Source organism: Miniopterus natalensis, chromosome 1 (genome assembly GCF_054644295.1).
Source record: "Miniopterus natalensis isolate mMinNat1 chromosome 1, mMinNat1.hap1, whole genome shotgun sequence".
NCBI classification, from domain to species: Eukaryota; Metazoa; Chordata; class Mammalia; order Chiroptera; family Miniopteridae; genus Miniopterus; species Miniopterus natalensis.
Window position 1 is genome coordinate 52,217,378 of NC_142081.1, and position 26,254 is coordinate 52,243,631.

A 26,254-nucleotide genomic window follows, 5' to 3' on the forward strand; every position below is an offset into this window, starting at 1 on the left:
AATCCACTTAGCCAGCAATCTACAGACATTTACATTTGGATGTCCCACAAACATTTCAAACTCATGTCCAAAAGTTTTTCCCCTTCCTCACCTATTCCACCATCCCTGGTGGTGATCATCTCAATAAATGGCCTAGGGCAGGATCCTGGGACTCATTCCTTCTCTCCTCCATCTCTGTGTCCTCTCAGTTACGAAATTCTGCTACAAATCTTTCAGATCCATCTTCTCCCGATTTCTTCTGCCTCTGTCTCAGCTCAGGCCCTCACAATCCCTAGCCTGGGTTAGGTTACTACAGTTGTGTAACAGGTCTGCTGGCTTCCTTCTACTTTGCCCTATTTCAGAATATCTCCCACTTCACCTGCCACCCCAGAGCGCCTTGTAAAACCAAAACTGTCTATTATGCTCTACTTATTTTCCATTTGCTCTCCACCACCAACTGGGTGAAGTTTAAAGTCCCAAGCAAACCATCGATCTATTTCTGATTCGGTCTCTGCCTTTTTCTCTCACTTCATCTTTCACCACTCATAACTTAAGCCAAGCCCGTTATACAGTTCCTCCACTGTCACCTTTGGCTTTGACGCTAACGGTTCACTCTTCCAGAAGTCTCCCCTTTCCCCTTGCCCATTGCCTGGCTAAAATTAACTCACCCTCCTAGACTCAGCTTAAGTTGGAATTTTTCCTGGCACCCCTTTTATATGTCCCTTTGATACTCCCATAGCGTCTTGTGCAAACAAAAGAGTCAATATTCAACCTGAACTGTGTTTGCTCACACATCTCTGTTCCTCACCAAACTGCTGTGGGATGGCAGGGAGAACATCCTACTCAGTGTTTGGTGTTGAATATCCATCCAACAAATATTTGAGCACCTACTTTGTGCCAAATGTTGTAGGTTTAGGGCACATAGCAGTAAAGAACACAAAGGTACTCCTTGCTATCCTTTGGAAGGTGCCGTAAAAAAATGAACAGATAAATAGTAAGAGAATATGAGTGAAAACACTCTGTAGAGAATTAAATCACCTGATGTGAAAGTGTTGGGGGGCTACATGAGACTGGGTACGTCAGGAAGTTCTCTCTGGAGAAACGACAGCAGCTGACAAGCCAATGCCAGCGCGCCAGGTACTTAGAGAAGAGCATTGCAGCAGGGAGGAGGACTACCGAACAAAGGCCAGAGGACCACAGGCACCCCGGCAGCAAAGGTGGTTAAGCAGTGAAGATGGGATCAGAGAAAAAGGCAGGGACCGTAATATGCAAACTTTGCGGGCCAGACCAGAGTTCTGATTTTGTTCCAAGTGTGAAGGGGATTGACATAAGCTGATTTATACTTTTAAAAAGACCTTCCTAGGGCTGCCGCGTAGACCGGCTCGGAGGAGACAGATGCCGTGGCCCGGAGCGGTGGCCGCAGCAGTTTAGGAATGCGCATGGCCTCGGAATAGATACGGGGTGGTGGCCAGGGCCTGCTGGGGAGCCGGCAGGTTCAGGCCCCAGCACCTCGGTAGTTGCTGGGGAACAGAGCAGCGCTGGCCGACTTCTAGGAGGAGGAGGACCTTGAAAAAGTCCCTCGCATTCCCGGGCTCGCGGGAGAATCCAGGTCCAGCATCCGGAAAGAGACCCGCCCCGCCGCGGGGGGCCCGCCGGCGCCGGGACGCGCGCGGCCTCCGGACTCCACGTGCTCCGCGCGGGGGTTTCCGCGTCCTCCGGGCGTGGCCGGAAAAGGAAGTCGGCGTAGCAGTGGCCGCCCCAGCAACAGCGGCGGCACCGGCCCAGCCCCGCCGCCCGCCCCTGTCCGCTCGGCCACGGAGGCAGCGCCGCGGCGGGACCCCGAGCCCGCCCCGCCGAGCAGCGCCGCGCCGCGCCGCCGGGCGCCCAGCAGTCCGATGGGGGCGCCGCGGCCGCAGCCCCCCGCCGCCGCCCTGCTCTGGGGCTTCCTGCTCCCGCTGGTAAGGGGGGCGGGCGGCGGGCGGCGGGCGGCGGGCGGGCCTCCCCGGGCGGGGCGGGGCTGGGGCCGGGGCGCCCTTCCCCCCCCCCCCCCCCCCCCCCCCGACCTCCGCGCCCGCGCCTCCCTGGCCTGCCCTGGTTTTTCCCTCTCCTTTCAGCCTCCTTTCCACCTTCTTTCCTCCACCTTTGTACCCCCGACTCTTGTCCTTTGAAGCCGCCGGAGCGCCTAACCCCCGGAAAGCCCTCTGCGGAGCCCCTCCTGCCACATTGACCTTCGTGCTTCTCTGTAGTTCTCTGGGCATTTTTAATTGACCTCTGAGGTTGATCGTCTAGCTTTTCTTACTGCTGCTTCTTAATCTCTTGCCTCTTCGGTAGGAAGAAAAAAAAATGTACTCGGTTCCAGGAAAGTCAGCCGTTGTTCAAGGACTGCGCTTTAGTTTAATTGCTCTAATAGGGTTTTTTTGGTGTGTTTTTTCCTCTGCAGTTCCTTCTTCGCCTTAGAGCTCTTTTGATTCCATTCTGGGAGGTTTTGATAATAGTAATAATTTAAAGTAACTTTTAAAAGAACACAAGAAAGTCGGATGCCTTCAGTGGTTTCTGGTTTTCTGCCTGCTTTAAAGGGGAGAGGAGTAACAAATACGTGTTCACAAGTTTGTTTTCGTAATTACAGGAAAGTGGTAATGTTTTAAGATTCAGCATCAAACAACTGGAGCTTCTGGGGGGCCGGGGGGGGGGTCAGAAGCCAGTGTTCAGTGGTTCAGTTTGTGTTTCTTGTAAATTTCACTTAGGGAGGTTCGGGTTGGAAACTTTTACGAGCTTCATTTACACAGAATCTGTAGGATGTTTGCCTGTTAAGCTCTTACCAGTAGAATGTGTAACTTCTTTGAAAGACTGTATTTTGCATACTGTCCACTTTAAAGGATTACTGTTCGTGAATATATTCAATACGGAAATGTCTTTTAACATTTATTAAGAAACCAAAAGCAAAACCTAAAATGGATAAGCACCTTTGGTGTAGTCATAATTTGCTAGGCAACATTAGGAGCATGAATGAAGTAATGAATCTAAAAATTGCTTGTGCAGGGGAGTACAACATAAGCAAAGTAACAACGCAGCAGTGTTAGACTGGATCTTTCAGGTATTATGTAATCAAATGCGTCCAAAAGATAACAATTCAGGTAGTATGTAAGTGCACATAAATCTATAACCTAGATATAAAACTTGTCTGAGTGGTTTTGTACTCATTTTCATTTTAACTTCTTAAGCTAATTATAGGAATGTATCTTCTTTGTCACATTCCCACTAATTCTTTCTCAACACAAATGAATAATTAACCAAATAACACATCAGTTGCTCATAAACTCACATTGAAATTTTTATAAAAGCTCTGAACCCTCTCAATAGAAGAATGAAAGCAGAATTTTCATATAATTTCAAGGGCTTGCCAAATCTAAAGGTTGTCCTTGTTCTAAATTGTAACTAGCCTATCACTTCCACATTCTAGATTTTATTCTTTTTATATTGCACGTGTGTATTTTGTTATATCTTACTGTGTTAATCTTGGGTTCTGTACTCCTCAGCCCCAGGATTGTGTGGAGTGTGGGAGGAAGAAACTTTCCTCTCTCTTCAAGGTTCTTTGGGCTGGTCTAATAATCAAATAAGCATGAGGTAGATTAGCAAGAGAAAATAACCAAGTTTAATACATACATATGTATGGGAACTCCATGCACACAAGAAGTTCAGAGACAGAAAAGGAAAATGGGTGTATAGATATTCTGCCCTGGATGGTGTGCAGTGGTTAGAGCATTGTCCTGTGCACCGCGAGGTTGCATGTTACATTCCCGGTCAGGGCACATACCCAGGTTGAGGGTTCGATCCCTGGTCAGGGCGCGTATGGGAGGCAACCTATGGATGTTTCTCACGTCGATATTTCTCTCTTTCCCTCTCCCTTCTCTCTCTAGATTGAATCAATGAAAAACTTGTCCTCAGGTGAGGATTAAAATAAAAAACATTCTGAGCTAGGGATGAGGTGTGGTCACTTGGGGCCTTCAAAGAGGCACTGCAGAATAAGAAAAGCAGATGTTTAGTAGAAGTTTGTCCTGCCCTACAGACAGCTCAAAAGAGGTTATCTGTGATGATCTCCCATTATGGGCAAGGCCCCTAATTCAAGTTCTTATAGGTAGTCAAGAGAGGGATAGAAGTTTCTCCAACCCCTGGTAAAATTGCCCTTAGCTCAAAACAATCCCCATACCACAGGGGCACATCTTGGGGGCCACTAGCTCTGAACCCCCACAGGACTCAGTAACATTCTTTCACTCCACAGATATTTAGTGTGTATCTGTTATATGCCAGGTACTGTGCTGCTAACGGAATAAACCCACAAGCACTTTCTCAATTGTAAAGATCTTTTTCAGTGCCAACTAGTATTATTGATTTTCTGTTTCTTGTTACTTTCTCAATGGTTTGTTTTCCTCTTGTCGCTTCCTTTAATTTCCTGAAATGATCTATTTCTCATTCCTTTTCTGAGGGACTCAAATAAATCTGGTACCCTTTTCTTCAGCTGGAGCGCTCTCCCTTCTGTTTACTTTCTGGATACTTAGTTCCTTTCCTACAACACTATCTGGTGATGGTTGGTTGTTTGCTTTATTTTTTATTTTTTATTTTCTTTTACTATTTTCTTTTACTGTTTTCTTCTTGAAGACCTTGTTTATTCCTCTTTCCTTAAAATACAGCCCTAGGGAAGAGGGGCTGAGTTCATTTGAATTAGTGATGTCCTCTTAATCATTTCATTTCTCCTTTCTGGGCTCTTGAAGCTGGCACTGCTGGGTACCTTTCCCCTTGGTCATGTAAGAGCAGGGCCAGCATCCTCATCTGAGGCAGTACTCCAGAAACCGCTGCCCCATTTGTGTGGGAGAGGCAGAGAATTTAGTATTGGAAAGGCCCTTCATACCACCCAGCCTACCCTCCTCATCTTGACCTCTTCACGTCAGTGACCTCACTATGTATATTGAAATCAAGCTACTGCACCTCTGGCTGTTTTAATGAATTTTAAACCCATTAAACATTAAGTCTAGAATTTAAAAGTGCCTCACAGGTAGTTGATTCTCTCTTGGCCTTGCCATTTTCCATTTCACATTCATCTTTCCCAGTGCAACCCAACTCCTAGCCCCAGCGGATAGACCTTTATTTCACAGTGTTATTTGGACATAGTCACAGAGTTGTTTCCAAGAGAAGGAGTGAAGTTTAGTCTGGGTCAGTTTTCTAAAATTGCTTCAAAGTTCTCTGAAGAATCCTGAGTCTTTCTCATAATGTCTTTATAAAAGTTTGGTTCATTTTTTCATACCTTCAAAGATTCTAAAGTGTTATATAGCTACCTCTTGAACTTACCGCAATGAAGTGATAATTAGGATCCTCAGCAGAAAAATCTCTTGCTGAAATTTGTATTCCTTTAGTATATTACACCAATTCAAAGAATCTTCTTTAATTCCTTCTCTTCTGCCCTCCTCTCTTAGCCTCCGGGGGAAACTAGGTGTGTTCTGCTATCCAGGCTCTCTGAGCTGCTATGCTATGTGTTGAATTGTGCCCCCTCCGCAATCCATGTTAAAGCCCTAACCCCCAATGTGATGGTATGTGGAGATGGAGCCTTTTGGAGATAATTAGGCTTAGATGAGGTCTGAGGGTAGGTCCCTTGTGATGGGATTGGTGACCTTATAAGAAGAGACACCAGAGAGCTTCCTGTCTGTTCCTCCCCTCTACCTTCCCTACCCCCCGACCATATGAAGGCACAGTGAGCAGGTGGCAATCTACAGGCCAGAAGGAAACCTCTCAATGGAAACCAACAATGGTGGCACCTTTATCTTGGACTTCTAGTCTCTAGAACTGTGAGAAAATAAATTTCTGTTGAAGCATCCCACTCTGGTATTTTGTTATGGCAGCCGAAGCTGACTTAAGATTTTGGTACCAGGAGTGGGGTGCTGCTGAAACAAATACCTACACATGTGGAAGCAGCTTTATCACTGGATAATGGGTGAAGGATAGAAGAGGTTTGGGGTCCATGCTAGAAATATAGACATTAAGGGCAGTTCTGGTGGGGTGTGTGACAGAAATGAGGATCGTGTCTTCGGAAACTGTAGGAAAGGCGTTCCTTGTTAAAATGGCAAAGAACTTGGCTGAATTGTGTTCTAGTGCTTTGTGGAAGGAAGAATTGTGAGCAATGAAATTAGATATCATCTGAGATTTCTGAGCAAAGTGTTCATGGAGCCGCTTGGTTCCTCCTGATGCAAAAGGAGAGAGAGGAATTGAGGAAGGAATTGTTAAGCAAAAAGGAACTAGAATCTGAAGATTTGAAAATTCTCAGCCTACGTGTATTGTAAAATATGAGAAAGCTTCTTCTAAAAAGAGCACTATGGGTGTGGCCAGACAGCCATTTGACAACAAATTTATGGGATTATCTGAGCAGGAGCACTGCCATTTTGAACTGAAGGAGATGGAGATGGGACAAAATGAAGAAAGTTTGTTGGACATCTTGGATTTGACAGGATGGGATGATGAAGCTATGTGACTGTGAACGTGCACTATTCTTCAAGAAGAGGGAGACATGGCCCCAAAGGTGACTCAGAGGTCATCGGGGCTACTGCCTCAGTTTCAGCAAGTCTTAGGCGTCTGCTTGGAGCCTTGGGGGCTGGACACCACAGAGCCACAGCAGTGGGGCCATCACACAGAGCCGTGGGGGTGATGCTGCCACGCCATTGGGCCTGAAAGATGGAACATTGAGTCAAAGCATTCTTTTTGAGCCTTAAGATCTAAAGGAATTTGTATTGCTAGATTTTGGACATCCTTGTGTCCCGTCACCCCTTTTCTTCCTTCCAGTTTCTCCCTTTTGTAATGGGAATGTCTAGCCAATATCTGTCCACCAGTATATTTTTAAAAATGTATCTTTATTGTTGAAGTTATTACAGATGTTCCCTTTTCCCCCATTTACCCCCTCCCTCTGTCCCCCCAGGCCTTCACTGCACTGTTGTCTGTGTCCATGAGTTATGCATAAATGCATATAAGTTCTTTGGTTAATCTCTTCCTGACTGCCCCCATTGTATTTTGAAAGCACATAACTTGTCTAGTTTCGTAGGTTCACAGCCAGAGAAGAGTTTTGCCTTAAGATGAATTATAGCTTGAGTCACCCATATCTGATGTAGATGATATTTAGATGAGACTTTGGACTTTAGAGTTGATACTGGATGGAATGAGTTAGGACTTTGGAGATTGTTGGAGTAGAATGAATGTATTTTGCATGTGAGAAAGACATGAATTTTAGGGACCAGAGGCAGAATGCTGTGGACCACTTTGTGTGCTCCCAAATTCTTGTGCGGAATCCCTAACCTACTATATGGTTGTATTTAGAGATTGGTCCTTTGAAATGAGGTCACCTGGGTGGGGCCCTTATGATGGAATTGTTGCCCCCCCCCTTCCTCCCTCTCCGTTCCCCTCCCTCTCCCTTCCCTTCCCTCTCCCTTCCCCTCCCTCTCCCTTCTCCTCCCTCCCTCCTTCCTTCCCTCCCTCCTACTTCTCCCTACCATGTGAGGAGGACACAGGGAGAAGGCAGCCATCAACAAGCCAGACAAAGAGCCCTTGCCAGAAATCAACCATGTTAGCACCTTGCTCTTGGATTTTTAAGTTCCAGACTCTAAGGAAATAAGTTCCTATTGATTAAGCCATCCGGTTTATAGTATTTTGTTATGGCAGCCTGAGCTTAAACATGCTAGTTTGTTACATTCCTCCTTTAACTTGGAGATTCTTCCCAATTTTTCATTTACCCTCTCTCTTCTGAGCTGTCTCTGGATTCTGCATCTCATTCATTGTCTGCTTTCTAAGTCACTGATAGCTGTGTATCTTCTCCAAATGCAACTCCTACATATACATCTCCTTGGAAACTCAAAATAATCCCGAGAAGGTTCAGGAAAATTATGACATCCTAGATCAAAAGGGAAGTCATGAAAAAGACTAGAACCCAGGGATTCTAGACATTTCTTATTTTTTTCACTAAATTGTGTAATAATGATGTTTTTATGAATGAAAAATAGATCAAAAGACTGGATAAATTTGTGAAGTTATTCATAAGAAACAGTTTAAAAACAGGAGAAGTCATGTTTATTATATATTTGATAAATTTTTTTGTTAAAAAAATCACTGAAATTGGGTTTGTTAAAAAAAAAATCTAGACCATAAAGTCTCCAGGTTTAGGACTACCCCAGGGTACTATTTTTTTTTTTAAAGAATTTTGATTGCCTTAGGCCAGAATTTGCCAAACTTTACCATGTCCTGTGGTCTTAAATCAGCTCTGATTTGTGCCTTTATATTCCCAGCTTAACCTTGTAAGCATTTGAGTTTGTGAATTCTAGTATAAATCATAAATTCTCTAACATCCGTGATATATCATTAAGTAGTAAGGTTATTTAGGGAAAACCAGGAGAAAGGCTGGATCTAGGTAACAAGTAGAATGTAAGCCTCATGAAGAAGAAATCCTACCTAACTCATTCTCTGCTGTCTCCCCTAGTACCTCAGACTGCAGAGTGTTGAAGGAATGCAGGGTTACCTTGTCCCTCCCCCAAACCTAGTATCTCTCAGCCTGTGTACTGCACGTCCTCAGATTCTCCAAGCGCAACGAATAATCCTGGCTCTCCTTTTTCCCTGGCCCACAGACTCGGATTCCCGGTAAATCCCTGTTTGATGCCCTGGCTCCCACTAAACCACTAATTAATAAGATTACACTTAATCACTGTCGGTCTGGGTGCAGTCACTTTTAGTGTATCCATAAACCTTGAATACTGAAAGTAGGAGTAGGAATAATGTAGGTTGTCTTGATTATATAGGTTATTAGGGAGGAAAGAGGCAAAGAATATATAATAATGAACGATCAGAAAGTTATTTAGGCCTGACTTTGGAACATGTGTCATTCAGACACACAACCCCAACTCTGCCATCCCTATAGAGGCCTGTTTTACTGTATTGCTATTGACTTAAAACTCACATCTGTGTAAAGATGAAAGATGTTTGTGAAGAAAGGAACACCTCCTACTTTACCATATAAGGGTAATAGTGTAGGTGACTGTAGCTCTTCAGCATTTATCAATTCATTGATTACATTGCAACTTTATATCTTTTGGTTTAGGAATACAGGTTTGTTTTTTTTAATTGCCAGTTCTTATTGTAAGTAAAGTTTGTTTATTAACAAAATTTGCCCCAAAACCCCAGCCCTCATGTTTGTTGTCTAAAAATAGAATAGTTTAATTTGTAGATTTTATGAAGAAAGATTACAGGAAAGGATTAAGTACATCTAATGGATAACTGTACAGATAACATAAACCAGATTCAATGAACAGACTGGGGCTGGAGGATGTTGGGGAAGCTGGGTCACAATCATACATATACTTGAAAGAACTTATGGATGAAATGGGGAAACTGCTGGCCAACCACGAACATTGGCTATACCAGCAGCAGACTGCAGGTATGATGTGACTCTTACCTCTTGAGAAAATTCCTAGGAATTCCCCAATAATGTCTAGAAGACTTTCAAGTTTCACTGCTGTTCAGGATGAAGTCTATAACCATGTATTCTGTGGACTGACATCAGAGAATCACCTGGAAGCTTGTTAGAAATGCATAATCATAAGCCCCACCTAAGACCTACAGGATCAGAATCTGCATTTCAATAAGAACATTGAAGTTCAAGAAGCACTGTAATAAAGAGTAAGAAATTGCTGCATAGATTACTGAGCATAATCTCCAGAAAGAAAGAAAAACCATGCTTGACTAATCTGTAAAGGTTTTTCTTTTCTAAGGGAATTGAATATATACATAGATAAAGGTTAACACTGCATTATTCAGAGCTTAATCTTGATCAGATGAAAATGGGCCAAGGTACCGAGTCCTGGCATACTCAAAGAATGACATGGATACAGGGTTGGGAGTAGTATGTTAGGTAAATTTCTGGCTAGAGAATTATTATTTTCAAAAAGAATATGTGAAGACTTAAATTTGGAAAATACATCCAGTGCTTTCAGATACCTTTTAAAGGAGAAAGAAGGGTAGAAGACAAACCAAACCTGTTAGCCAGGGTCAAAGAAGAATTCTCGAACTGTGCTGTTAGCTAGCACAGGAGTAGAACAGGCCTGTTCCCAGTAAGTTAATATTGGGCTGGTGAGTCAGCATCAAGAGGCTGTTGGAACAGAGGCCAGGATTTCAAATGCCCGTGTAAAGCATGGAGTGTAAAGCATGAACACAGCCCCAAGAGACAGGGATTCGAAGGTCAGAGCAAGACTGACTCAGTGTAAGTCCACTTACAAAATTAAAGTCCTGATGCATGTCCCTCTTTAAGGTCTGACTGGTGATAGTATACCTGCAAGGATGTGAGTCTGGTAGAGACCACTACAGTTCTTTTTTAAATTTTTGGTAATCATTTGACACTTGTCATACCAAAAGCTATTTAGGAGAAAAATGGTCAAAGGAATAGGCAGCCGTAACATTAAGATAGACTTAATCATCAATACTCTTTGATTTGAAAAGAAGATGATGGAATATGATTGAAGTCAAGTGATCTGAATAAAGTAAATTAGGAATTGTTCGTGAACAACAGGTACCCCATGAAGTTGTTTTTTTAAATTGTTGACAGTATTATGGATGTCCCTATTTCCCTTCCATCTTTGCCCCCCTCCACCCAACCCCCTGCCCCATCACAGGCCTTCACCGCACTGTCGTCTGTGTCCATGTCCCATGAAGTTTTATGTGAGGTAAATTTGAGTCAAGAAAAAGGAAGTACTGCTTTATACTATGGGCTAGTTAACTTCCCTTGCATGTGAGGGTCAAGTAAAATGCAGAAAATAAAGGCACTGGTGTGAGATTGATGATTTGATGGCTCTGGAGAACACTTGATTCCGTGACCAGTGCTTATAGGAATTGGCATGAAGAGGGAAGAGTTGGGGTAAGCAGTAAGGAGCATTTGTCACAGGGAAATGAATTCCATGGAACTCTGGAGTCCTAGAATTGGGAGTTATTTGTACGAGAACAAGGAAAGGGCTTAGAGTTTGAGATATTTAGGATGTAGAAGGAACCAGTTGGGTATTAGAAGAATTTGAATGGTGGTAGGAGACCCGCGCCAGCTAATACAGAGATACGTGCCAGCAGTATTAAAACTGGAGGGTGGTGGTGGGCACTAAGAGCTTCTTAGAGATCTGGTTGCATGAAGGAACTGGTTGCATGAAGAAAGTGATAGTGGAGTTGAAAGACTACTTCTCTGGGTCCCAGAGAGCTCAGTTCTAATCCTGGCCCTGAGACCACTTTATTTTGATCATTTTGCATCTGTTTGAACTATAAATGGAGGGACCCATTAGTTACCTCTAAATTTCTTTAAGCTCTTCATACTGAGCTTTTTACTAAGAATTTTGTCATTACTGATTGAAAATACGAACATATATTTTAAAAGTTGAGTAAAGTTTTTGAAGACTGGACCACAGTTAATTACAGGGGACAATTTAGATGTTTTGGAGCATGCCTCTAACTTGGAAGATGTAAAGGAAGGTATCCTGCCCTCCCACCATAGGATCTTTGTCAGATGATCTAACACTAGATTGGGTGTACCACAAGTCTCACCTAATTTTGTACTTATAATATTTGAAGGGACACTGAATTTTAAACCTTTTTTGCTATGCTCTCAATTTAATTGACCCATAGCAATGTGGTTTCCACTACTCTGTTCTCTTATAGCCATGTGTGGTTCATAGACCAGCAGCATCAGCATCACCTGAGAGCTTGTTAGAAATGTAAAATCTCATACTCTTACTGACCTACTGAATCAAAATCTGCTTTTTAATATGATCACTAAATGGTTCGTGTGCACAGTAAATCTTGAGAGGCACTGCTTCTGTAGCTGTGGTTCTCAAATTTTAACAAGTAGAATCTCCAGAAGGGCTTGTTAAATATATACTGCTCAGGGTTTCTGATTTAGTATGGGCCAAGAATTTGCATTATTAACACCCTCATAACCACTAAAGCTTTTACTAGGGACTCTGACTCTAATCAAATTTTATTTGTGATTATTTCTTAAATTTTATTTTTCAATTACAGTGTACAATATTGTATTAGTTTCAGGAGTACAACATAGTGATTAGGCATATTATATCTTACAAAGTGATTGCCCTCATAACTCTAATAGCCATCTAACATCAAACATGATTACAATTACTGTATTATTGGTTACTTTCCCTATACTGTACTGTACATCCCCATGACTATTTTTATAACTGGCAATTTGTGCTTAATCCCTTACACCTTCAGATTTGTTTTTAATCTTCCCAGTAAGACTATAGTTTCTTGTTTAGCGTTTCTTTTGGGAAGGGGCAGCTTTATTGAGATATAATTCACATACCATACAACTCACCCATTTAAAGTGTACAATTCAATGGCTTTTAGCATATTCACAGATATGAACTACCATTACCACAGTCAATTTTAAAACATTTACCTCACCTCAAAATGAAACTAAATAGGTGGAGCACAGAGGATTTTTAGGGCAGTAATGATGGATACATGCCATTATACATTTGCCAAAACCTATAGACTCTACAACACAAGAGTGAACTCTCATGTAAACGATGGACTTTGGGTGGTAATGATGTGTCGCTGTAGGTTCATTGGTTGTATCACACGTACTGCTATGGTGCACATGTTGATAATGGGGGAGGCTATGCATGTGTGTGGTATGGGGGTATGTGGGAACTCTGTATTTCCTACTCAGTTTTGCTATGACCTAAAGCTGATCTAAAAAATAAAGTCAGTTTTTTAAAAAAGAAAGAAACCCCATACCCTTTAGCTATCACCCTCAGCCCCACATCCCACCAAACCTAAGCAACCTCTAATTACCTTGTATTTCTTCTACATGATACCAGTACTTAGCAAGGTGCTAGATGTACTATTAATAATAGTTACCATTTATTAAGAGCTTAATTTGTGCAAACAATTACATCATCTAACTTAATCTTTAAAAAAAAAATTTTAATCCTCACCCAAGGATATGTTTTTATTGATTTGAGAGAGAGAGAGAGAGAGAGAAAGAGAGAGAAAGAAACATCAGCATGAGAGAGAAACATTGATTGTTGCCTACTGTACATGCCCCCACTGGGATCGAACCCAAAACCTAGTGTGCCCTGACTGGGCATCGAACCCTTGACCTCTTGATGTATGGGATGGTACTCCAACCAACTGAGCCACTTGGCCAGGGCTTATCTAACTCGATCTTCATGACAACTCTGTGAGGCTGACATTTATTATCTCAAAACCAAGGATGTCGAAGCTTAAGACAGGCTATGTGACGTGTAAGATAGCCAGTAAATGGTGAAACTGCCATTCTGTCCCAGGTCTTTCGTTCCAAAATTCATGACATATTTTGAAGCTGTACACCCTCTATGGGAAATTTTACTAAGATATTAAAAAATGTAGTGGGAATGCTTACGTTGTTTAGTTCTGTTAGCTCGCTCATGAAATTCGCTGCATGTTCCACATTCAGTCTAACTAGTCTGCGATGTGTATGGTTATACTTCCCTCATTTGTATTCATCTTCCATTAAAATTTGTGTTTTGCCTTAGTAATTCCCATATCAATGAGTTTTATTTTTACAAATGATGAATTTTCTGCTATTATAGGAAATATTGTAATACCTTTATAGCAATAAATCTTACTCATATTTGGACATCTTTCTTCCTTGGACATTTAAGATTTTTTTAATCTCTTAGTTTTTGTAATTATAGAAGTAACACTGAATATTATACAGTTGTGTGAAAGGAGGTGATGTTTCTGTATCAATATGGAAAATCTAATTTATAAAACTTTAATTTTAGAAAAGCTACAGAGCACTATATAGTATGGTCTTATATATCTCATATGTGTAAAACAAATATTATATACATTTTATCTCTCTATATATATCCCCTAAATATTTATAGATAGTATCTGGAAAGATATAAGGGAAACCCCTAAGAATGTAACTGTGAGAGCCAGCTGGAAGAGTTTCTGCTGGCCACATTTGGGACAATTTGAAGACCAAATGCATAATTGTTGTTATACTGCATTGGATTTTTAATAATCAGTGTGTCTCTGTGATACTAAACAGAAGGTGGTAGAGGGAGAGACTAAAACTTTATAAAAGAAGAATGTAGAAGGAATGACAGTATTAAAAAACATTTACCGTCTTGCAATCCCCAATGTAATATGTAAAATAAAATTCAGTCATGGATCCTCATGAAAGCTAAAACACTAGGTGAGAGATTACTTTACTTACCAAATACAAAGGGAAAAAATATATAACTTTACATGAGAGAAATCCTGCCGTTACTATGTAACCAAATAATCAAACAAGCCATCACTAGTAGGGGGACATCCTGACCTCATGTGCCATTTTATTGGGTGCAATAAGAAGTACCTAATTCACTTATGGGACATTCTTTTCAAAAATGTTTAATCTAAACCTAATCAGCCCTCATAATTATCCAGAGGAGTAGCCTTTGTAGTTAGAATTGTGGATGATTCCACTGTCTGACCTTACTTAGGCCATATTAGTAATTTCCCTGAATCTCAGAACCCTCATTTGTAAGACAGTGATATTGAATCAGAAAAATGCATGAATGTGACCTAAATATACTTTTGTTTCATTTGTATAGTTTGTTTATAATTTAAAAATAACTTGGTGTATAGTAAGAATTTAACATATTGATTTCACCTCTGGTCTCAGAATCCATTCTTGGCCACCAAATATATAGCTGAATGAAAACATTTTCTTTTTCACAGATAATACCTTTATCTAATTCTATGTAATTTAATGGCATTTTAAAAGAATTCCCTACACTTGCTTAGACCCTTAAGCTAATGAAGCCCCTACTATGCCAAAAAGCCTTCATTCCCAAATGTTCAAGGGAGATTTTAGATAGAGCATGGACTAGAGCATTTTGTTCTCATTAAAAATTTAGATTGTCTTATATGAAACTACCAACTTGATGGATCAAAATGGTCAAACGTCAGCAATTTGATATGGCTCCACCTAATGCGTGCTTTAGTGGTGGAGGCTTAGTCCATCATGTTCGCCTGCCAAGCAGTCTTTTCTCCCGTATGTTTAGGGAAAGGTTTGCTCAGAGGAGGAGGGCGGTGGGATTGGGATTGGGATTGGGATTGGTCCAAGTCTGAAGGGACTCGTGGTGTGGAGCGGTATTCTCACGGTCTTAGGGTGTTTCAGCCTTCCTTACTCTCCACTCCCACCCTCATGTGTAATAGTTACTTTTTCAGTCACTTCTTACCTCTTGTCTCTCTTTTTTTCTAGATAGTAGGAAATGAGGCTCAAGGAAAGAATATTTTTCTAGCTCTTCTTTGTCCTCACTTTAAACTCTGGTTTGGTCTTTTTGAATAGGCAGTTGCAGGATCTTCAAAACTTGAGAGTTCTCCGGTTCTTTTCCAAAAAGAGCACTTGGAAATAATACTGTACTTTTTAACCCTTAGTTACTCATAGAATATGGAAGGTACGACCGGGTAAGGGATTTCAAGTGGATTTTCTCTTATAGAATGTAAACAATGAAGTAACAGCTCCTAAGGGTTGAGAAGGAAAGTTTCAGGCTGTGACAGGAGTACTGAAATGATCACGTCCTAGCAAGAACCCTCCCTAGGATATGGCAGATAACAAGGGCCATAATCGGATCCCCGAAAGAGAGGGACTTCCTCAAAGACTGTTCTAGGCAGATGTGTATAGTTTCAATATTTCCTCAAACAAGAAAAAGTAAATTCAGTGGAAGACCTTTCTTCTTATGGAAATGTGGTCAGACCTGTATATAAATAGCTTTATTAAAATCCTCAGTTGTTGGCAAGTCAGATTATCGCCAGTGTGAAAATTATTGTTCATGTCCTAGACAGCTGCTCAGGAAGCGATCCTGCACGCGTCTGGAAGTGGCACGGCTTCACCATCTAAGGACTACTGCATGCTCTATAACCCTTACTGGACAGCTCTTCCAAGTTCCCTAGAAAACGCAGTAAGTAAATCACAGTTACTGTTTATTTGTAAACAAAAATATTGAAAGGTGAAAGTGAGTGATTATTATGTTTTAGTGTATGAACTAGTTGTAATATGTGATTAATAAATAATAATTATTTTATTGCTTTAGCTTAAGTATTTTTCTCTTTGGGAAAAACAAGTTAGGGGATTTTAAAATACCTCAAAGCCTGATCATCATAAAATATTTTAAATTTAAAAGTAATTAAATTTAATTTAAAAGTATTTAATTTAATTTTATTAAATCAGTAAATACCTTGTCACTAAATGCACTTAGGGTGAAATATGGTATCACGTTAAAGACATTTCTTCTTTTCAGACTTCCATTAGTTTGAGGAATTTGACTTCCACATCACTGTGCAAGCTTTCTGATATTCCTCCTGACGGGATAAAGAATGAAGCAGTCGTGGTACAGTGGGGAACCTGCAGTTTTCTTGAAAAAGCCAGAATTGCACAAACAGGAGGTGCTGAAGCATTGTTGGTTGCCAATAACAGTGTCCTAGTAAGTTATAAAACTATAGTAGTTATAAAACTATAGTAACTTCTTTTGAGCTCATGACTCTAAATTTCACAGATTGAACTATCTTCTTTGTGTGTGGTTTAGGGGCTGAGTTTTGAATCTGATGGTAGGATTCTTTTTAAATAAACATTCTGGTTATGATAGGCATTTCATTGGAAAGTTTTGTGGTTTCTTTTCTATTCCTAAAGTAGACACGACTTTGTTAGGAACAAGTATATATATATGTGTGTGTGTGTTACATGTGTATGATATGCCTGTATCTATTAGTTTGAGAGCTCTTGCTATGATATTAAGAACACATGAAACTTTGTTTTATAACTTTATAAAGATCTAATGTTATATTTAATGGAATAATTTTGATTTTATTCTGGAAATATATTAGTTTATACGTTCTCATAATATATTTTTTCTTCTAGTTTGCTCCCTCAGGGAACAAATCTGAATTTCATGATGTGAAAATACTGATTGCATTTATATACAACAAAGACTTTAAAGACATGAAGCAGGTAAATTAGTAATTACATATTAGACAAAGTTCATAAATAGTACAACTCTTGAATTTTAACCACTGATATTTAACTTAAATTATTATACATGCTCCACTAGTTGACACGAAGCTGTAAAGGCCAACCAAGTCTTTACTTGGAAAGTATTCACCTCCCATTTAGCACAGGGTGTTTCAGAGCCCTGACTGTAGAAAGGTTATTTACTTGTTTTGACTTCTTTAAAAACTTCTGATTGTGTGGAACACTCCACTTTCAAGATTTAATAAACCAAAGTATAGCCTCCTAATTTTGACAAGAGGATATATCACGTTGTTAAAACTAGTTCTTGTATTCTTGACTGTCTGATGCTGAGTCCATTCCAGAGTGAAACTGGAATATTGCTGCCATGTGCTGTAGTGGAAAGAAAACCAATTCTGGTGTTTTAACTCTCATTTTTTGCCTTTCAGACTCTTGGAGATAACATTACTGTGCAAATGTATTCTCCATCATGGCCTAACTTTGACTATACTATGGTGGTTATTTTTGCAATTTCTGTGTTCACTGTGGCATTAGGAGGATACTGGAGTGGACTAATTGAATTGTAAGTTTAATTAAACTGCAGTGTCTTTTTGTGATAAATAGTCAAAAATTATTATTTGAAATCATTTAAATCATGTAACAACATTTAAAATTTTTCCTGACCTCAGAGTATAATGCAGATAAGATCAGATTGCTGTCTGTCCTCATACGGGTCATTTAACTTTTCACTGAGGAAGGAGTCATAGGTACCTCTAACACTTCTGCTGGCAGGGAAACACTGGTATTCCATCAAAGACTTTTAAATTAAGATGTTCAATTATCTCTCCCAGTAAAGATGGAGATACCTAGTATCCTAACATGCCTATTTATTTCAATTGGAAGAAAATAACGGTGGGGAGTTTTTCAACTCCTTCTGAGCTGAGTCATTACAGTGTGACCTCATCATTCTGTTCAATGCTTTAGGAATTCTGAGGATATTAAACATGTCCACATTTTAATTTACAAGTAGAAATTTCAAATATACATAAAATTTGGATATTCCTATTTAATAATAACCTAAACCCAGTCTTCTTACAGTTATATACCTTTGGCTCTAGATTAAAGCAGGCGATATGGTAGAGAAAGATCAGTTCATATTCATAATTCTGAATAAAAAAGGTGCTCAGAGCATATTATTTCATTCATAAAGGGCATATATTCACCTTGTGAATTAATCTCTAGATTTTGGTTAAAGGGCTTATTTGCAACTAAATGAAGCTAATAAGCTTATTTGTAATTTCTTAAAATACTAAAATTTGATTGATTTACATCAAGAAGTTTAGCAAGTGTAGATTCCTGGAGTACTAAACTTTAAATATTTTACATATTTGGAAAACAGGTTTTAACATATATCGGTCACGTTTTCATGTAAGCATTGTTTTTTCTTCATTAATATTAATCTTCATAAAGCATAGTATTTAAGGAGGCCTCTAATTATTTTTAGACTATTTGTTGAAACTTATCATTTCCCAAAAGCTACCAATTCATTAAAAACCTTTTCCCATTTAATATAGATTTACCCTATACTTCCATTACTATGTAGATTGTTTCTTTAGAGTAGTGCTTCTCAAATTGTAATGTGTGTAAAAACTGTTTTGAGATTTCACTAAAATATACGTTCAGATTTTAGAGGTTTGGGGTGAGGCTCCCAAGTGATTTTGCTGGCCATGGACCACACTTTGAGTTAGCAAGGCAAGCTTCATATGCATGTCAGGGCAGGCTCCTCCTCAAGAAAACTGGAGATGGGAGAGGAGTGCATATAAGCTTTTTTATTGATAAATCATCATGATAGGCAGAAACAAAGAATTTGTTGTCTTCAACAGCCAGGTTGGGAAAGGAGATGTTTACCTATAAGATTATGGATTTTAAAATTCAGGTGGCTGAGTCTGAGATAAGATAAAGATAGAAGTAAGTGTATGTGTGTTTGGGGTGGGAGTAGGGATAACAATATAAAGAGAGAGAATATGATTCAGTGATAAAAAGGAAAAATTTCCATGAAAAGTAGAATTATAAAGAACTTAAGAATTATCATTTAGTGAAAGAGAATAAGGCTTAGGGAAGGGAAATTTTGCCAGAACAGGACCTTGTAACCCAGAATCCCCCTGCCAAATGCAGGGTGCACCTTATGCAAAAGGGAAAGATGCCTTGGTTCCATATAAAGACTTTTCAGTAGAAATTTAAAGTCTTACTATAACGAGACCTCTGATCCTTAAGCTTCATAAACTCAAGATGGCATGGAAGAAAGCTTAGCTTCTGCCCATTGCATGTGGCTCTTGAGAAATTTAAGAGTATGATTTTTTTATAAAGATGAGTTGTAGTATTTTAATGTGATATAAACCTAGTATATGTTTCCCCTTCAAGAAATTGCCTCGTGCTGTCTATTACACTGAATACAAATATATAAATCTTTAATTATTATGGCTTACATGTGTACTCTGATTAAAAAAATGTCTTTAAATGTGTCTTTTTGTAATGATAGATACCATAGGTTGGCACGTTTTCCTTCTTGGGTATCGCTTTTATTGAAACTTATGTTAATAACCATGTAACTCTACAGTTTCAAGGAGGTGCTTGTGTGTCTTTCCCCAGACTCTCCCTTCTGTTTTCCCAGGTAGCCTTCCTAATGTCACAGATGCTTAATGTGCTGGCCATCCCAGTCAGCAAGGTTCTAATAAGAAAATGGCATGTTGCTAAATAAGCAGTTTGGCAAATGTGTAATTTGATAGAAGTAAACTTTTTCTTAACCTAAAGTTTGTATTGAGCCGATACCTGATGAGAAGGGTCAGGGAGTGCACCCAGGGAACAGAGTTTAGCAGACCAGAATTGACGGGATTGGAGCTGGAAAAGTGTGCAGTGTCTTCCATATAACTGGGAGGAGACACTAGGTGACAGAACAAAGACTGCTCAACAAGGGACAATTGGTTGGAAGAATTAGAAACTATATTTTGCTGTCTTAAATCAAGGTAGCACAAAGCTATGTCTTGAACTTCCTGTGAGTCCATAATCCACTGATGAGCATATAGTAAATACTGAGTTGATGGATAGAAGAATTTAGTGTTTCCATTTAAAAGAAGCAAATTTTAGTCCGGCCAGTGTGGCTCAGCGTGGCTCAGCGTTTGAGCATCGACCTGTGATCCAGGAGATTGAGGTTCAATTCCCAGTCAGGGCATGTGGCCGGGTTGTGGGCTTAGGGGAATGTGCAAGAGGCAGCTGATCAATGACTCTCTTATCATTGACATTTCTTTCTATCTGTCTCTCTCCCTCTCCCTTCCTCTCTCTGAAATCAATAAAGATATATATGTATTTTAAAAATAATCTAGCCTGGCCGGGCGTGGCACATGCCCGGGTTGTGGGTTCCATCAATGACTCTCTCATCACTGATGTTTCACCTCTCTCTCTCCCTTTCCCTTATATTTAAAAAAAAAAAAAAAAAAAAAAAAAAATCTAATCTTAGAAGTACTTTACTGTGTGTAAATTGATAATATTAAGTGTGTAAGAATTGGTTTATTCTGTCATCATAGTTTCCAAATTAGATAATATAAATATCCACAAACATTAATTTGTTTATATAATATATGTCATCTATTTCAATAATTTTGCCTCCAGAAAAAAAATGCTATTCCTAAAGTTAAAGGTTAAAAACAGTATCTCTGGAGGGTAGAATAATTGAGAGTTTTTCATTTGTGGATTAAGTATTTCTTTTTGGTGTTTGGGTTTTTTTTTAAGTGTATTACTTTATAGTCAATAACATGTTTAAGTTTCGTTGAAGATAGATTTTAAAAATGCTTGTACTTGGAAGAGATTTGCTGAAGTTCCTGTGTATGTTTACTCAGGGAAAGCATGAAGGCAATGGCAAACACTGAAGACAGAGAAATTAGGAGAAAGAAGGATGAATATTTAACTTTCAGTCCTCTAACAGTTGTAATATTTGTGGCCATCTGCTGTGTTATGATGGTCTTACTGTATTTCTTCTACAAATGGTTGGGTAAGAAGTCATGTTTTATATTTGTTATTTTTGGCATGCAATCTTTTCACTTACTTGGCCAGATTTATCTTTTCCTTTAAGGCATTCTACCTGGAAAACTCAAGTGAATAATTAAAAAGTGATACTATCTTTTTAAATGGTTAGAAGTATCAGGTCCCTGCTACTCTGGGATAAAAAAAAATTCAGATAAGAACACCTCTTCATGGATGACTTGAAAAATTGCTATGGTCTCTACATTTCCCTCCCTGAAGATAAAGCATGAAATCCTAATATCTAAAGAGCAGGCTAAGGACTTCTTGGTGGCTATATTTAGTTACATGAAATAGAAGGCTATTAAAACTACTGATTCATTGCCTTTGCTTATCCCTGCCCCCAAAGTGTAGTTTATTCTTTCGTCAGTTTGCAAATCAGGATGTATTACTTGAAATTTGTTTTACTTGTATAAACAGGATCATACTACCTCTAATGACACACAGGTACTTGCCTGTGATCTAGAGAGTAACTGATACTTTTTCCTTTAAGTAGGCAGGGCTAGGAGCATAATGGCTTGTCACCTCCTGGACAGTCTTCTTAATTGTCTGATAGGATGGAAATTTGCCATTTCTGGCCAGTGTACAGCACAAAGACGAGGTGGTGAGACCAGGGACAAGGGAAGTGTGCCTTATGAGAACTAGCAAAAACCCTTTGTAAAAACCACCAAAGGCTATAAAGCTTATTTGGAGAACATTAGAATAATTTTCTAGACTAGAAAACTGAGGCCTAAGGTTAGTTTCAGCTTATTCAGTTTCTTGTGTCCTGTGGCAGCAATTCAAAAATTATGACCTATGCCCTGGCCACTGTGGCTCATTTGGTTGGGCATCATCCCATGCCCGAAATGTTGCCGGTTCAATTCCCAGTCAGGGGGGAAAAAAAAGACCTATGACATATATTTCCAATTAGAAAGTAATCATTCTTTGACTATTACTCATATTTCAATCTGTTGTTGGAGAGTGTGTTCTAGGGTATTCTTTGTATTGCATTGTCATCGAGTGGCTACTTTTTCTATTTTAATAGCGTTCAGTTATTTGTATCTGAACCTCAGTCAATATATTAGTGGTCTTTAATAGAAAAAGAGAGGGTCCTGTACTCTGTCCTAAAGCATGTTTTAAGTTTTGGTGAGATATTTCCTTACACTGAATGATATTTTAAAAGTTGACCCTGTTTATAAATGTAATTTTTGATATAGGAGAAAAATCATTAAACATCAAGGTTATCCCAGGACATGAGATTCAATTATAACTCTAAGAATATCTTATATGATATTGTAAGATTTAATTCACCTCCAAATGACTTCTTATGGCTAAATATGCTGCCTTTTCTTAATATATTAAATAATGGGACTATACTAAATTGCTAGGATTCCCCTTACCATTTTATGATTGTCGTGCTTAAGGACATAACTAAACACAGTTATAACCAAATTCTTTTCCATGCCTAATCATTTTCTTGACTGTAGTGTGATACTGAATGAGACACCTAAAATCTGTTAGGGCCCCAAGAGCCTGATTTCCACCAGTGTTGTAAAACTTGGGTGGGAGACCTGTGGTGGATGACTTGCCAAACTTAACATGGCAGTCTTTGACTCTCTATCTTACTAGTCCTATTACCATATATAACCAATAATTAAAATAACAACAAGTAGTTATATAAAGCTTATATGTACCAGATACTGTCCTAAGCATTTTATATATATTAACTTATCTGAAACCTCACAATAACCCTGACAGGTATTATTACATTGCACTTTTTAAAGATGAGACTCAGAGGACTAAAAAAGTAACTTATCCAAGATCACCAGTTAGAGAGTGGGTATCCCCAATTCACTGTCTCTGGGTTACTTTCTCTATCTCACCTGCAGCATAGGTACAGTTTTCTGCAGCTTAGTGGAATTTGAAATATTCAGGTAAAATTTGTATTTCCATTGTGAAATTTTGATAAAGTTCAGAAAACAAATTATTTTTATTTTATTTTAGAATACAATAATCCCCCCCTTTTAACAACAGAGATAAAATGTCTTTAATTTTAAAAAATTCTCAATTACGTATAGTTATTATAGAAAAACGCCTGTCAATTTTAACTGTTTTATGATAGTATTATGTGATAACAGAGGTTCGTCTGAAGGGATTTGGTTTTACCTCTGGTCAAGTTATAGATAAATTCTACCTTAGGAAAATATAGATGGCATGGCTAATGTCTAAGGTGTCAGTTCTCATCCCTAAGCTGCATTTTAAAAGTGTTTATAATGGTTTATTCTTCCATTCTTATATTAAAATTAAATATTCATAAATGTCTGCAACTCACTTCATAGAAATTTTGAATATACGTTAAATCATTAAATGATAATAAATGTAGAGCCAGCTTCAGTCCCTTGAGCGATCCTACCAATGTATAATGGAACTAAAACAACACAAAATACTCTTAAAACTCAAGATCTAAATATTTTCAATTTAGTAACCAGTTCAAATTATATGGTCAGTGCATTGAAAGTATCACTATCCAGTGAGAAAGCTAAAGAATTAGTATTGCTGTGTAAATATTTTCTTGTTACATTTTTTTCTGTTCTCATATAATTTAGTTTCTTGTGTTTTCTTTCTAGTTTATGTTATGATAGCAATTTTCTGCATAGCATCAGCAATGAGTCTATACAACTGTCTTGCCGCACTAATTCATAAGATACCATATGGACAATGCACGTATGTATCTCTTACAAAGAATCCTGTAATGTTGGTTTTTGTAATTTAAAACAATACAAGAAAAAGTAGGAATCTTATTTTAAACCTGTGCAGTTCAATATACATGTGGCTATTTAAATTTAAATTAATTAAAATTAAGTTAAATTAAAAATTTACTTCGTTTCATTAGCTGCATTTCAAGTGCTAAATAGCCACATGGAGCTAGTGGCTACTGTATTGAACAACACAGTATCGAACATTTCCATCATCACAGAAGGTTCTGTTGACCTGATAAACATTTTATTTTATTATGTTTTACTTAAAATCAAGACTTTTACATTGGTATTTCAGTAGCTTTCTTATGACTGTGGTTAACACTTGTCATTTCTCACATTAAGTGAACATTTTATTTCATCTGCAGGATAAACTAATCTGTTTACATCTGTTTTGGGTTTTTTTTAGGATTGCTTGTCGTGGCAAAAGCATTGAAGTGAGACTTATTTTTCTCTCTGGACTGTGCATAGCAATAGCTGCTGTTTGGGCTGTGTTTAGAAATGAAGATAGGTATAAATACTTCGTTTATTTGATTTAGATTATGGATGGATTATTTTATGTCTTGCCCTGGTAATTATTCATCGTGATTCTTATGGAAGTTTTTTGCTTTTATCCCAGAACACTATAGCTTGAAAAAGTTACTTGTTAAATAAGCAGATCTTGTGTTAATGGATAGGAGGTCATGTAGAGAAGGAAATATGAATCATGATTTAAACATCTAAGCTAAAATAGATTTAATTATGTATATGCTTAATTATGGTATAGCCATAATTAAGTACTTAATTAAGTACGTTAAAATGTCCTTAATATGGTATAGCCGCACAATGGAGTACAATGTGGCTATAAAGAATGAAGATCTCTGAATTGATTTGCAGTGATTTCCAGAATATATATATATATATACACACATGTGCGTGTATACACACACACACACACACATATTTTTTTCCAGAATATATCTACATTTTTAATATATTTTTAAGTGAAAAAAGCAAAGTGCAAAAGAATGTAAGTATGCTAGAGTAGGCTACCTCTCAGTTAATAAAGAAGGAGATATAAGAAAATATATAGCTGTTCGTCCATTTGCAGGATGAATAACCAGAAAAAAATATATATTTGTTTGTTTAATGGTTTATTAATAAAATTATTAAAGTCCAAAGGATTTAATGACCTAAAATTTGGGAGCAAAGTTCATACACTTTTAGGCAGCTTCAAGTCTGATAAATCAGTTGGTAATTATGCATGTTAGTTTCTGATAGAGTATGTTGTATAGCTTGTTCCTTTAAGTTCTAGCTATCTGGGTGTATATTAACAGCAATATCCTTTGTTATAAGTTATCTTCCTCTAGAAAGAGACATGTATAAATTTAAAGATTAAAGATAAATATGCATTTATGTGTGATACATGTTCTTCTGAGGTAGCCTTTCAACTCATTATTCTACGAGGACAGTAAATTACTAAATATGGAGAGTAGGAGAGGTGGTTTTTTATTGTTATAATTGCTGCTTAATTATTGAATAATCACGTCATTGCAATTGAACAGTTTTTACTGTAGTGATTTGTTCTTTTGAAAAGTTCCATCTGAAAATAGATAAAACAATAGAGTAACTTCTTTTGATTTTAGGTGGGCTTGGATTTTACAGGATATCTTGGGGATTGCTTTCTGTCTGAATTTAATTAAAACACTGAAGTTACCCAACTTCAAGGTAAGGTATACTACTCTGCTAGCTAAAATAATTTTTTCTTTTAATGTTGTTTTTTTAATTATTGATTTGAGAGAGAGAGGAAGGGAGAGAGAAATATCAATGTGAGAGAAATGTTGATCACTTACCTCCCGTACACGCCACCACTGGGCGTCAAACCCACAACCTAGGTATGTGCCCTGACCAGGAATTGAACCCTCAGTCTTTTGGTGTCTGGGACAACGCTCCAACCAACTCAGCTCCCCAGCCAGGGCGATATTTTCTTTTTAAAACAACTTTATTGAGGTATAATTTACATACATTAAATGTACCCATTTTAAGTGTGAAGTTTATTGAAATTTTACAAATATATAACTTTGTAACCACCATCTCAATAAAGTTAAACGTTTCTCATGTCTTCCAAAGCTATATCTTGCCCTTTTGCAATCAATACTAAACCCCAGCCCCAAATAACCACTGATGTCCTAGCTAAAATATTGCCAATCATTTAGATGATATGCCTAATTCATAAAATTCTTACAGGACTAAATATCATGGAAGAACATTTCTTTGATTCAGTGATTCTTTTTTAACAAAGCATGGGAGAAAGAACATAAAATTTTTAATGGGATTTGTAGAATAAAACTACAAATTGTACTAACAATTAATGCTTTAAAAAATAGTGTACAAATGTATGTTCACATGTTTATTTGTAACTTGAAAAATA

The 26,254-nt window shown here is 38.3% G+C and overlaps 1 protein-coding gene across 2 annotated transcripts in view; it reads left to right on the top strand.

The window, feature by feature from the left end:
- Nucleotides 1-1,853: 1,853 nt before the first annotated feature.
- Nucleotides 1,854-26,254, top strand: part of SPPL2A (signal peptide peptidase like 2A) — a 49,039-nt gene continuing 24,638 nt past the window's right edge. For both annotated transcript variants that reach the window (XM_087821450.1, XM_087821459.1), the window contains exons 1-9: nt 1,854-1,937; nt 15,873-15,992; nt 16,332-16,514; nt 16,949-17,038; nt 17,485-17,618; nt 20,929-21,080; nt 23,716-23,812; nt 24,254-24,355; nt 25,470-25,551. In XM_087821450.1, coding sequence (XP_087677576.1) covers nt 1,875-1,937; nt 15,873-15,992; nt 16,332-16,514; nt 16,949-17,038; nt 17,485-17,618; nt 20,929-21,080; nt 23,716-23,812; nt 24,254-24,355; nt 25,470-25,551 — 1,023 coding nt within the window. In that variant the 5' untranslated portion in view covers nt 1,854-1,874. The remainder of the gene's footprint in view (nt 1,938-15,872; nt 15,993-16,331; nt 16,515-16,948; nt 17,039-17,484; nt 17,619-20,928; nt 21,081-23,715; nt 23,813-24,253; nt 24,356-25,469; nt 25,552-26,254) is intronic.